The 13,774-nt window shown below is 53.8% G+C and overlaps 1 protein-coding gene across 1 annotated transcript; it reads right to left on the bottom strand.

The window, feature by feature from the left end:
* Positions 1–2,420: 2,420 nt before the first annotated feature.
* On the bottom strand, positions 2,421–13,252 carry SLC5A5 (solute carrier family 5 (sodium/iodide cotransporter), member 5). Its single transcript, XM_010845652.1, has 15 exons — positions 12,896–13,252; positions 11,966–12,031; positions 11,566–11,617; positions 11,319–11,386; positions 10,291–10,445; positions 9,757–9,897; positions 9,553–9,682; positions 8,695–8,783; positions 7,896–8,008; positions 7,751–7,821; positions 7,256–7,342; positions 6,981–7,174; positions 4,542–4,666; positions 3,677–3,792; positions 2,421–2,585 (listed from the first exon to the last, which is right to left on the bottom strand). Exons 1-15 carry the CDS (start codon positions 13,250–13,252, stop codon positions 2,421–2,423), a joined length of 1,929 nt encoding a protein of 642 aa, XP_010843954.1.
* Between the last annotated feature and the right edge of the window lie 522 nt (positions 13,253–13,774).

The raw sequence follows: 13,774 nt of genomic DNA, 5'->3' as shown, positions 1-13,774 counted from the left end.
ACCTACCATTGGACCCCCAGAGAAGGCAATGGCACCCCACTCCAGTACTCTTGCCTGGAAAATCCCATGGACAGAGGAGCCTGGTGGGTTGCAGTCCATGGGGTCGCTAAGAGTTGGACACGACTGAGCAACTTCACTTTCACTTTTCACTTTTATGCATTGGAGAAAGAAATGGCAACTCACTCCAGCCTGGAGAATCCCAGGGACGGGGGAGCCTGGTGGGCTGCCGTCTCTGGGGTCACACAGAGTCAGACACGACTGAAGCGACTTAGCAGCAGCAGCAGCAACCACTGGACCCAGCCATTTCATTCTTAGGAATTGACCCAAGAGAAATTCAAGTGTGTGTTAGAAAACTTGTACACTAATGTTCTTAGCAGCAACTTTATTTGCAATAGCCAAAAGCTGGAAGTAATATGAATGTGAGTGAATGAATGAACAAAATGTGGTCCATCCATATAATGGAGTATTATTCAGCAATACTAAGGGATGAACTACCCAGGACAACATGGCTGGATGTCTAAAACAGCAGCCAGATCAGCTTGTTCTGCCTGCATTAGGCAGCCTTAGCCCCAACCACTGCCCCTCTCCAAATCTAGGCTCTGCTTTGAGGAAGGACCATCAGTGAGCCCAAAGTCTGTCCCACTTTATTCAGTCATGGATTCAAAATTTGTGATGGTCACTTTTAAGTCCAAATCTAAAGGTATCCATAAAACAGCCTGCAGAGAGTTTCAGGCCGCTGAGAGATCAGGAGGGATGTATTCATTTCCTGAGGCTGCCACAACTTAAAACAATAGAAACTATTCTTTTTTTTAAGCAGTACTGGAAGCCTGAAGTGTGAAATCACGATGTTGGCAGGGCCATGCTTCTTCTGAAGGCTCTAAGAGAGAATCCCTCCTGTACCCCTCTCCCAGCTTCCGGTGGCTCCAGGAATCCTTGGCATCCTTTGGCTTATAGGTGCATTAATCTCTGCCTCTGTGTCCTCATGATTTTCTCCCTGTGTGTCTGTGTCTTTTCTCCTCTTCTAATAAGGACACAGGCATTGGATTCAGGGCCATCCCAATCCAGTATAACCTTATCTTAATTCGAGTAAGGATACCTGCCAAGACCCTATTTTCAATGGAGTTCACATTCTGAGTTTCCAGGTAGACATGGATTTTGAGGGTACCATATTGAACCTGGTACAGGGGCCCTAACTTCTAAGTGAGCAGAGCATGGTTCCCTGGAGGCCATGGGAACCATGTCAGATGCATGGATAGAGGTGTGTACAGACAGCTGTCAGAAACCCTAGCAGCTGATGCATGGATGGAGTGAAAAGGGCTGATGCATGGATGGGGTGAGGAGGGGAGGCTTCAGGAGTGAGTCAGGAGGGGAGAGGGAGCTATGTGTCTGGAAGGACAGTATAATGCACCCTGGTACAGGAGTGATCACCTTGCTCTGATGCTTTTAAATACTCAGGTTTATTCTTCGCAGGCTAGGGGCAAGAGATACAGAGATTTGCACTCAGATCTGACTGTGGAGATTTAAGGTAACAGCCAGAATGATTTTTCAGAGAGGACAGAACATCAAGAGTCCATTTATTTGATGTGTGTGGATGAAGACTCCAACCAAGGGCCAGACAGTCAGACGTGTCTCTGGTATGTGAGCTCACCTGGCCCATCTTACTCTGTACACCAGTGACATGTCATTGATGGGGCCTCAGTATCATGCAGCACCCAGGCCTGTCCCTTCCCCGACTGGACTTGCTGAGCCTCAGTTTCTTCCTCTGTAAAGTTGGTCCATGGTCCTTAATGGATGAGATGGGTAAAAGTGTCCAGACACAGAAGGAAGGCTGACAACCTTATTTCTCCTTTCTCCTGTCTTTCTGCTCCCAAGAGCAGAGGCCAAAGGGAGGAAAACAAGGAGGAGATGAAGGAGGGAGAGTTGACCTCCAGCTCTCAATGAGTCTGTTTTGTTCTGTGACCTTGGCCAAGTCAGTGGCCCTTTGCAGGCCTCAACTGCCCTATCTGTGAAGTGAGTTATAGGAATTTGGGCCTGAGGACCTCCAAAATCATTGTTAAGGTTCATGTATCTCCCAGGAAGACCTGGGGTCTTTCTCAGACCCCAGTGTTGGGCCTGGGGGTTTCCTATGTTGTCCAGAGGGGACTCCAACCTCTTTCTCTTATAGGTAGAGAAAACTCTGGCTGTTTTGGGAGAATGGGCAGGGGTATAGCATCTAAGACTTGGGGCTGGCTGGAAGCAGGAGGCAGGATCAGATGATATTCTGGAAGTGGGGCTTCACCTCTTCCCACAGGGCGGGGTTGTGCAGCCCCAAGTTTATTTGCATATGATGTGACCTAACCAATCAGAGCCCAGGGCCATTGGCCTATGGTCTGGGATGGGCCCCCTGAGGTCCCATCCCAGGTGGTCAGTCCCCAACTGGTTCAGAGGTCTGTCTCCTTCAGGTCAAGACCTTTGTCATGTTCACTGCCTGGTGGCCTGGAACCAGCCCCGTTCACCTCCTTCTGACCCAGGTAAAGCAGATGGTCCTCATCGGTGGGCAGAAAGTCAGAAGGCCTCTTGGTTCCAGCGGGCAACTCCTCAGCACCCTGGGGGAAGGAGAGAAGAAAGTCACTGTCAGAGCCCCCATTTCTGCCGTGTCAGCTCAGATATTCTCCAGATGGGGACAGAAGCTCTGGGAGGACAGAGCCTGGGAAGAGAGGCACAATATCACCTTGGCAAGTCCTGTCCCTTCTGCCTCCAAAACCTCCACCCACTTCTCTCCCCCACGGCTGTGTCACCTATGGTCAAGCCTGTCCGTGCGTCCAAGGATGCCTCTACCTCTCCTTTCTCTGACTCCACCTATTCTTCAAGAAACAAATTATTTCCCCACAGCAGCTGGAGGAAGCTTTAAAACACTTCAAATCCCAAATCCCTGCCCTCACCATTGAGTCTGCTCTGACCTCAGGACCTTTGCACCTGCTGTGCCCTCCTCCTTCACTCAGATTTCCCAGTAGTTGTCTCCTTCTCATTCTGGACATTAATAACGTCACCTCATCCAAGAGGCCACCCCCATCACCATATCCTGTTTTATTTTCTTCCTAATACTCACCACCTGCTTAGACCCTATTCCTTTCTTGCTTTAGCTTCCTTCTGCTCCTGCCAGAGCATGTCTGGGTACACAGCTAGTGCTTAATGAATAAGGGAATGAAATGGGGAATCCAAAGCAGGAGCAGACCTGGGTCAGACCCCCCAGGGACAGTGTTTCCTAAACTCAGGGCATTCCCATAGCAACCACACGGCTCTGGTCAATGTTGGTCTACCCCCTATCCTGTTTCTTATGTAAGATTTTTTCTAAGTTGACTCACGTTTGAATTAAGCAATTTTATTTTCAGGACAGACTTTATGTCAATAACTGAAAGGCAAGCCAGTTTCACTTGTCATAGACCGGAGGTATTTGTAAAAACAGATACAATGAAAATAAAGAGTATGAAAGTCTGCTCAGTCCTTGTTAAAGTGAGTAATAGAAAGCGTTGAAGACGTACTAGCTCCCAACTGTGCCTTTCCACTGGCGGTAAGAAGTTGAGAAAGAAGACGGTGACTCACCATGTCACTTCCCTGAGTTAAGGTCACAAACAGAGCACCTGAAGCCACTTCACTGCCCCTCCCCCTGCTCTGGGATCCCAGCCCTGAGACTGACCTTCATCAAACCATCATCCAGGGTGGCCACCTCTTCCTTGGGGGCCACTGATGCTGTCTGCCGCATGAGGTCCCACCAGAGTAGACCGGGACCCAGGGCACTGCGCTTGGTGGGGCCTGAGGGGGCAGAGAGAAAATGGAGTTATTTAGGGAGGGTGGCAAGAAAACTGGAGACCAAGCCCTGGGGAGGAAAAGGGGGATCTCTGATGGCTTCCAAACCCAGATCTGACAGTGACCCACTGGGGACACTGGCAAGTCTCTGCCCTTCTCTGGGTCTCACTTTCTCATCTACACAGTGAGAGGTTGTAATAGCCAAGAGTGGGTGGCCAGGAGGTCCAACACATGGCTCCATTTGCTGCTGTGTCCCCAGTGTCTAGAATATTGCCGAACTTGGAGAAGGACCCAGTAGAGCCCTGGTGAATGGAAAGTCTGAGACTCAGGAAGAAAGAATAGGTATTCTTATCACTATTGATTTCTTTTAATCTCTTTCCACTTCTTGACAGGATTCAGAGTTTCCAGAAGGGCACGGAGTTGCCAAGACTTCGGGGAAAAGATATTTCAGCACCAAGGACAGCGTCTTGTGACCCCTCCCCCACCATCCCACATCCTCCAGCAAAGACATTACCTTTGGAGCTGAAGAGAGAATAGAGAGGTGGAAAGGGGATGCCTCAGTTTCTGCCTTTGCAAAATAGGACAAATCCCACAAGGTGGAGGGTGTCATGAAGGCGATGCAGCAAAAGGGTGCAGATGCGGCCAGTATACAGTGGCCGCCTGACTGACAGAACGGTCCTCCTCCCCCTCCCTGCGGGTCCTAGAGGCAGAAGGTGGACAGGGTGACCTCTAAGGATGCCATATACCCTTCTTACCCGTCAGGCAGCTGACAAGGGCTCCACATAGCACAGTGCACACTGTGCCCAAGGCACCATAATAGAGATAGGAAATGGCATAGAAGTTGTCAGCTAAGGTTTGCTGATCAGGGTCCATTTCCAAGCTAAGAGAGAGAGAGATGAGCATGAATCTAAAATCCATTTCATTTGCTTCCTCCTGTCTACACTCTCACAACCCAGCCCAGTCCTTCATGATTGCTTGTCTGGACGTATGCCAATTCTCCTTCCTTCTTGCTATCCCACCAACACCTTCAGGCAATGTCTACACACAAGCAGAGGAACATTACTAAAACGTAACTCAGGGCTTCCTAGGTGGCTCAGTAAAGAATCTGCCTGCCAGTGCAGGAGGTGCAAGAGACGTGGGTTTCATCCCTAGGTCAGGATCCCCTGGAGGAGAAAATGGCAACCCACTCCAGTATTCCTGCTTGGAGAATTCCGTGGCACACTACAGTCCGCTACAGTTGCAAAGAGTTGGACATGACTGAGCACATACAAATAAAATGTACCTCAGGCTGCCTCCTGCTTCTGCTTATCACCCTCAGAATCAAACCAAATTAAGCTCTAAGAAGAAAACAGGTATGAATCTTTATGACCATGGGTTTGGCAATACTTTCTTAGATATGACACCAAAAGCTCAAGCAACCAAAGAAAACGGAGGTAATTCCCTGACCGTCTAGTGGTTAGGATTCCACACTTTAACTACTGAGGGCTTGTGTCTAACCCCTAGTCAGGGAACTAAGATCTTGCAAGCAGCACAACATGGCCAAACAGAACAACCACAGAGGGGCTTCCCAGGTGGCTCAGTGGTGAAGAACCTGCCTGCCAATGCAGGAGGCGCAGGTTTGATCCCTGGGTCAGGAAGATCCCCTGGAGCAGGAAATGGAAACCGACTCCAGTAAAAAAGAAAAAAAAAAGGATAAATTGGACTTTATCCAAATGGAAAACTTTTGTGTATCAAAGGATACTGTCAACAGAATGAAAAGATAACCCAGAGAATGGGAGAAGACATTTGCAAATCATACATCTGATAAAGATCTAATATCAAGAATAAAGATATAAAGAACATATAAATTAGAACTCAATATGTAAAGACAGATGACCCAATTTAAAAATGAGCAAGGGATTTGAGAAGACATTTGTCCAAAGAAGATACAAGTCTGGCCAAGAAGCACATGAAAAGACTGTCAACATCATTAGTCATTAGGGAAACGCAAATCAAAACCACAACGAGTATTATTTCATACCCAGTAGGATGGTTCGAATTCAGAAAAAGGAAGGGGATAATAATAAGTATTGGCAAGGATGTGGAGAAGTTGGAATCTTTATATATTTCTGGTAGGAATGTAAAATGATGCAGTGGCTATGCAAAATAATCTAGTGGTTTCTTAAACGCTAAATATAGAATTACCATATGACCCAGCAATTCTACTCCTAGGTATACACCAAGAAAAAAGAAAATATATGTCCACACCAGCACCTGTACACAAACGTTCATAGCAGCACCAGTCACACTCACCAAAAAGTAGAAACTACCCAAATGCGCATCGACTGATGAAGGATAAACCAAACTGGTCCATCCCTACAGTGAAATACTATGAGGTCATAAAAGGATGAAGCACTGGGACACACTCCAGTGTGGACAACCCTTAAAAACATCCTTCTGAGTGAAGGAAGCTGGGCACAGCCGGCCGTATGGTGCACAATTGCATTTATACCAACGTCCTCGGCAGGTAAGGCCATAGCGACAGAAAGTAGATTAGTGGTTGCCTGGGGCTAGAAGTGAAAGTCGCTCAGTCCTGTCCCACCATTTGTGACCCCATGGATTACACAGTCCATAGAATTCTCCAGGCCAGAATAATGGATTAGGTAGCCATTCGCTTCTCCAGGGGATCTTCCCGTCCCAGGGACTGAACCCATGTCTTCCGCATTGCAGGCCGATTCTTTACCGTCTGAGCCTCCAGGGAAGTCAGGGGCTAGAGGGAGGTGAAAATGGGCAGTGACTGCTAAATTGTACAGGGTTTGGGGCTTTTGTCTTTTTTGTTTTTGAGGTAATGAAAATGTTCTTGAGATAGTGGTGATGGTTGGATAACCTGGTGAATATACTAGAAACCGCTGTTAAATGGCTACTTTGGTCTGTAAATGATATCACAGTTTAAAAAGAATCCAATTTCTCTGGTTGAACCTCATCTCCTATCCTTTCTTCTGCCATTAAATCCACTCTAACCTCACCATAGTTGGAAAGCATACACTGAACCCTGGCCTCAGAAACTTCGCACTTCCTCTTCCTTCTGCGGGGAACGCCCTACTCCCCGATTCCCAAGCCCCGCCCCGCATCTTCTCCTTCCCAGTAGGGACTCCGCTTCAGGATCGCTCCGCAACCACACTCTCTCTGGCCTCGATTCCCCGCTCAGAGTTTACCTGGAGACCCTGCTGGAGGCGTTGGCAGTGAGAAGAGGGTCCAGGAGACCAGAGGCGTTGGCTGAGGGCACAGCACAGCCGGATGCTGACGACGGAAGGACTCCCATGGACTGCGCGCTAGGCGGGTACAGAGTGGCGCCCACGGCCACCCACAGCGACAGCGCCAAGCCCACTGCCAGCCCGGACAGGACGCCCTGGTGAGGGACCCAGTGTCAGCGGGGGTCGACGCTGACCCCCTGGCACTCCTCGTCCCTCACCCGCCTATTAATACTCACCGGTGTGTTGCAGGTGGGGACGAACATCCCCAGGATGAAGGCTCCGAGGAGAGGGCCGCTGATGACGCCCATGACGGTGAAGGAGCCCTGGGAGAGTGGGTGCGAGGGCGACTGAAGGCAGAGTCGTCCCACCTTTCCTAGCCTCAGTTTACCCGCTGGGAAAGGAAGACCTGGGGAACTCCACTGGCGGTCTTGAGACTCCTCTATGCCTCCGTTTCTCTAAAGGGGAAGGGATCCCCTATTCTTCTCTCTCTCCCAAAGATGCGGATTCTCTCTCCTGACAAATCTGGTTCCATGGCCATGCCAGGAGGAGGCCCTTCTTGCTGCCAGGTCACTACTCCCACCTCCCAGCATCCCTGTTTCAGGCCAGGCGGTGGCTATCCTGCTGGTGGCGTGTCAGAACTCAGTTCTGCCATCGACATGTATAACCTTCTCTGAGTCTCAAAGTGATGATGCCTCACCTCTTGGGAAGATTGGAGGGGGTGGGGTACTTACCTGGAGGACACCGCCCCCCAGCAGGGACGACAGAGCCGCCACGGTGAGACAAGCTGAGCCGTAGATGAGCGCTGTAGCGGATGGGGATGGCTCTGTCAGTGGGGAGAGGCTGCCCCGGCCCCCCACCCAGGTCCCCCCAACTCACAGAGCCCCTTGGAGATGATGACCAGTCTCCGAGGGGCCAGGCTCGGCAGCCGAGGTTTGATGAGGTCCTCCACCGTGACGGCAGCCATGGCATTGATGCTGGTGGATGCAGTGCTGGAACAGGGGAGTACAAAGGAGGGGTGTCCTCAGGGACTGGCCACCTCTTGCCCCCAGGGCTTACCTGCTTGAGGAGGCCCCCAGCTACCCACACCAACTGGCCTGCCAGGACCCAGCCCAGCCCAGGGGCAGAGGCCTGGGCAACAGAATCCTTCAAGAGCAGAGGAGAGGTCCGCCTCCCCACTCTCCCCGCAGACCTGAGATACCCTCACGGGAGCAAGGACACCCATGACCGAGGACATGAATGACACGTCTCATTACAAAGCAGTGATGGGGTGCAGAGAAGAGCCACATAGACTGTGGTCACAGCAGGAGCAGCGATGCGACCAGAAGTCAGGGGAGATCTGAAACTGCCAGAGTGTGAGGCCCAAGGGCAGGAGTCGGGGACCGCTTGGTCACAGCTGTGCCCCAGTATTCAGAACAGCAGTACCTGCCCTGTAGGTGCTCGACAAACATTTGTTTGAGGGAGGGAGGACAGGAAGAAGAAAGGGAAAGGAATTGAGTGTAACCCTGCTGCGCAACAGGGGTAAAGATCCCGGATCTGGGCTCCTTGTGCCCAGGGTATGCCTTCCACTAGACCCCACTTACTGGGGACTGAGCAGTAAACGCTGGACATGCTCAGAACATTACAACAAGGCCCCAGGGGCTCAGATGTGGCCAAGTGAGAGAGCAGGGTCACTCACCTGAGGGTGCCACTGTAGGCACAGGCCAGAAAGAGCCCAGGGACTCCAGGCAGGTCCTCAAAGATGTCCAGCACCAGCAGGGGCATGTACTGAAGGGAGTCAGGGGTCAACCTCCAGGACAGCAATGCCCCAAGGGTGAGGGCATCTACCTGTCCTCACACTGCACATTCCCAACACCCAGTGCAGACCAGACTCACAGTGGGCACTCAGCGCATGTTTGTTGACTGACTCTGCGATCCTGAGTCATTCCCACTTTACTGATGAAGCCAGTCAGGCCAAAGGGGGTCACTCCTTGCTTGAGGTTACACAGGCAGTCTGGGATCCGACCCCATGGACTCTGAACCCCATGGTCAGAGCTCCCCCAGAGTGAGCACGTCTGGGTCCTGGCCTTGGTGCTACCCCTGACTTGCCTGTGGACCTCAGGAAATTGCTTTACTTCTGATCTCCTGCCTCAGTTTCCTCATCTGTAAATCAAGGGCCATGGCAGTCTTGGTCTCATCACATGTTGAAAGATTTTGATGGGAAACTAAGTGCTCGTGAAGAGGCGTGAGGCACAGTGTAGGTACTTGGAACGTGAGAGCTGGTCGTTACTGGCAGTGTCATCATTTCATGCTGAACTGTGGTCCCATGGCCTCCTTGATATCCCTCAGGGAGTCTGAAATGCCCCTCCCCTCCCCCATAACACTGCCTCACCTCCCAGATCCTCCTCTGTGTTGAGTTCTTCCCTGCCTCTGGACATTTGCACAGACTATCTCTCCACTAGGAATACTTTTCCAGCTTCACCCCCAGAGACTCACCCAGAGGCTCACAGTGGGGGTGGGTGGATAGGAGTGGCCTAGGAGCCTGGACCAGACTCACCTGGTCTGGGGCAGAGATGCGCCCCGCCAGGAGAGGGTCACAGTCAAGGTAGAACGTGAACATGACGACACCACAGGCCGCAGCGCTGGACACGATCAGGAACAGGCCCAGCTGGTTGATGAGCACGGCCCTGGAGGGGCGAGGTGGTCTCAGGGTTGCAGGCAGGGGCCGGCACATCCCAGAGGCACCCTGCCAAATACTCACAGCTTGGCTTGCTTCTCCGTGCGACAGGCCACGTAGCGCTGCACCTGTGCTTGGTTCACCCCGTACATGGAGAGCCACACCAACGTGCCACCCACAACAAAAGTCCAGAATGTGTAGCGGCTCCTCGGGTCCAGGTCAAAGCTGGATGAGGACGGGGCAAGTCAGCCATGTGGGAATGCTACGCTGACTTCTCCCTCCCAAGTTGCCCCAGATGCCTATTCTGGACCTGATGGGTCTTAAAGGGACATTTGGGGCTAGGTTTTGAAGTGTGAACAGGAGTTTGCCAGACTAAAATTTCATGGGTTTATTGAGTCATCCGCATGTATCAAAAAAAACATTTTTTTTCTGTGCTTAACTGGGATCTCAGAGAGCCTTCAATTCCCAGAGAGGGGGAGCCAGGGTGTTGTCTAGATTTTCTGTTTGGGGAGGGGAGCAGGAAGGGCTTCCTGGGGGAGGTGCCATTGGCTGGCTTCTCCCAGGGCAGAGATGCCAGCTCCATCACTCTGCCATATCTTCCTCTACATTTTCACGTACTCCATCAGGTTGATCCGGGAGTGGTTCTTGGCAAGCTCGAGTACTTGCCCAGGTCCACCCACGAGCGCAGTTCCACGAGCCAGGACAACCCAGAAACCACTCAGCATCACTAAGACCTGAAATACGTCGGTCCAGATCACAGCCTTCATGCCGCCCTGCAAGGTGTGACAGAGAGGGAGATAGGGGGTCAGATGGGGATCTGTCTGCGGCCTGTAGGGCAGAGCAGAGGTGGGAGGGAGGAGGAGTCAGATGGGGGACCTGGCGGGGATTTGGCCTGGCCTCCAGTAGTGGCTGGGACCAATGGTCTTCTCTGCCTCAGTTTCCTCATCTGTAAAATGGGTTAATAATAGTACCTTCTTCGGGGTATCATTGCAAGGAATAAATTAATTAATACAAGAAAAATATTTGGATGAGCATCTGTCACATACAAGTGTTCAGTGAGTGATGGCTGCCACTATTATTATCATTATTACTACTGCTGTTATTATTAGCTGTTGTTTTTACCCGTCCAGCCTTCACATCTTTGCCTTCCCTTGGCAGCTCCTCGGTTTCCTTCCGCACTTCCAGGTCATTCAGGTGAGGCTAATCTTGCTCCCAACTCCAGGAATAGCCAACAGAACATCCTAGCTCCCCAAACCTCTGCGAATGGCTCATCCTTCACTGAATACCAGTGCCAGCCAGACAGAACCCTCCTGGGACTTCAGTCAGTCCATCCTGAAACAGGAACTCACTTTCTGCTAGAATAAAGCCCAAAGGGATGAAAGCCCAGAGCTAATGAGGTTCTTAACAGATGGGAGAGAACACAGAGGGCTCTGTTGTAGCCCCTGGATCCAGCCATGCCTTATCCTTGGACTTTCAGCGATAAGCCTTTCAAATCACCTTTCATAATAAAGATGAGGAAGTAGGCCCAGTTGGGACACAGTCTTCCTCTGGAGAAAGGGAAGGGAGGGAAGTGAATGGGCCTGCCCAGGGGCTCTCCCACTCAGTGGGCATGCAGCCCACGTGGGGTGGGGTAGAGGGACATTCACCACAGTAGTGTAGAAGGTGCAGATGATTCCGGTAGACAGGAGCGATGCCCAGATGTCCAGCCCTGTCACTGCAAGGAAACCCTCCTGTTAGGTCAATTTGCAGGCGGAAAGCTTGGCTTTCACTGTCCTGGGGCCTTTTGGGGAGTCAAGTAGGATTCTTCTCTCCTAGAGCTGTCCCTCACCCCGGCAAGTCTCTAAGCCTTTGTTCCTTCCCGCCACCACCCCTCCCCACCCCGCCCATTCAAACCTTGGTTCAGGATGAGCGCGGGGGCGTAGATCACTATGCCGGTATACAGCATCTGCAGATAGAGGGCAAGGGCCGGGAGGTTGGGGGGCACCTGTGCGAAGAGGGTATTAGGAAGGAGCTAGGGGGAGGAGGCCGGTTGGGGTACTTGACTGAGGGCAGATGGGCCGGGCCACGCGGGATCGGGATGGGGTCAGGTAGGAGGTCTGTGAGAGGCCGGTGGGCCAGACTTGCAAATAGAGCCTCCTAGGGCGGGGCCAGGAGGATTGTGGGTGGGGCCTGGACAAGGCTTTGTAGAGTGGGAGTGGGGTCGTGAGGGGTGGGAGCGGGGTTGTGGGCGTAACCACCCGATATTTGACCCGAGCTGGACCCTGGGGGCGAGTGCGGGGCCGAGGCCACTCACTGTAGCCACCAGGTACTGCAGAGTCCCGCAGAGCCGCACAGCCCGGCTGAAGCGCATCTCCAGGTACTACAAGGAGAAGCCGAGGGCTCGTGGTCACCTGGAGAGTCCCCATTCAGGGACCCGAGGCTTCTGGGTCCTTCACCCGCCCTCTTGGCTTCTGCCCGCCCACAGGAGGCCAACTCCACACTCTTGCCCACGGGGGAGAGGGGGGCGGAGGGCTCCCGCCAAGCATCCTTTCCAATCTATCTGCACACACTTGTGCACACTCGCCATCCCCGCGCCTGTGCATAGGGCGTGTGCCCGTAGGACTGCACCATCAAGAGTGCACACGTTGGTCCCACACGCTCCCACGCATGTCTGATCGTTCCCCTGGGGCTGCCGCCGCTCTGAGTCAACTTTCGCAAGATACAGACAGTGCCTGTGACTGGCTGTCTACTGTACGACCGGTCAAGATTGTAATCTTCGTGCTCACTGCCCCGGAGCGAGGTCTTGGGCAACCCGAGCGGAGAGGCAACCCCTCGAGGAAGGTAGGAAGCAAGCTGCGGGGAAGCGGGATTGCGAATCCGGAGCCTGCCTCCAGGCAGTCACTCGGGTGGACGCAAGCCCAGGCTTGCGGGGCGGGGGGGTAGGGGTGTGCCTGTTCACGTGTGAGCGCGCCCCTGGCCGAGCCTGGCTCCGCCCTGAGCAAGTTTCCACCAAAGAGAACCGGGACGCCGGCTCCTCTTCCTCCTTCCTGCCCCGGCCTCACTGCCTGCGGCTTCTTCCCAGAACCCTCCCCACCTGTCCATCTCGGAGGCTCCCCAGTTACAGCACCCGGGAGCCCGCCTGCGGCCCCCTGCACCACGGTTCAGAGCCTTAGGGCCTCCCCTGCCGCGTCCCCGCGTTCACAGTCAGGCAGGTCCTCAGGCCCTTCGGGTCCCTGCCCAGTACCTCGTAGGTGCTGGTGAGGCCCAGGCGGTAGAAGACCGGCAGGAAGAGCAGGGCAGTGAGCCGAGAGTTGAGCAGCTGTCCCAGGCACATCCAGAGGAACTTGAGGCCATAGCGGTAGGCCTCGGCTGGCACCCCCAGCACCTGGACCGCCGACATGAAGCTGGCGGCCAGCGAGAGGCCCACCGGCAGGGCGGACAGGCGCCGACCCCCAGTGAAGAAGTCCTCGGCGCTGCGCTGCCCGCCTCGCGCTACCCCGACCCACAGCCCGATGCCGGTAGACACCAGTAGCATAAGGGCGAAGACCCCGTAGTCCCAGGCTCCGAACGTGGCCCGCTCCTTTGCCTCGACGGTGGCCATGAGGTGCGTCCTCGGCCCCTTCCAGCCACCCCGCGTGTCTCGGCTGAGGGAAGTTGGCAGCGGCCGAGGAGGCAAGACAGCGCGCAGGTAGCAGGATGCTCAGCGGCGGCAGCGACACTGCGCGCCTGTCCCCTTTGGGCCCCCGCGGCCCGGGGCTCCCTGGGCGAGAAAACTGGCTCCTCGCTGCAGCTCCTCAGCCTCCCTGTCACCCCTCTTCGTCTTCGCGTCTGTCTGTCCGTCCACCTGGTCTCTCGCTCCGTCCAGGCGCCCGGTGCAAGCGGTACGTCCCCCCGCCCGGACGTCTGTCCCCGTCCTTGGGAGCTGTGCTCAGGGCTGACAGCAGGAGGTCTTGGTGGGGCTTAAAGGGGCAGCTCCCGCCGGCGGCGGGGGGCGGATTTATTGGGCTCCGGGTCGGCGAGACTCCGCCCCCAGACCTGGGGCGGGCAGGACCCGCACCCGTTCCGCCCTGTGGACAGGACACTTAGGTGGCTGCTCGGGGCTGGGGGGAGGCTCCCAAATGCC

This window comes from Bison bison, unplaced genomic scaffold (assembly GCF_000754665.1).
Source record: "Bison bison bison isolate TAMUID 2011002044 unplaced genomic scaffold, Bison_UMD1.0 scf7180017864221, whole genome shotgun sequence".
Classification (NCBI taxonomy): domain Eukaryota; kingdom Metazoa; phylum Chordata; class Mammalia; order Artiodactyla; family Bovidae; genus Bison; species Bison bison.
The sequence above is the reverse complement of the archived record's forward strand: the minus strand, read 5'-3'. Positions and strand labels throughout refer to the sequence as shown.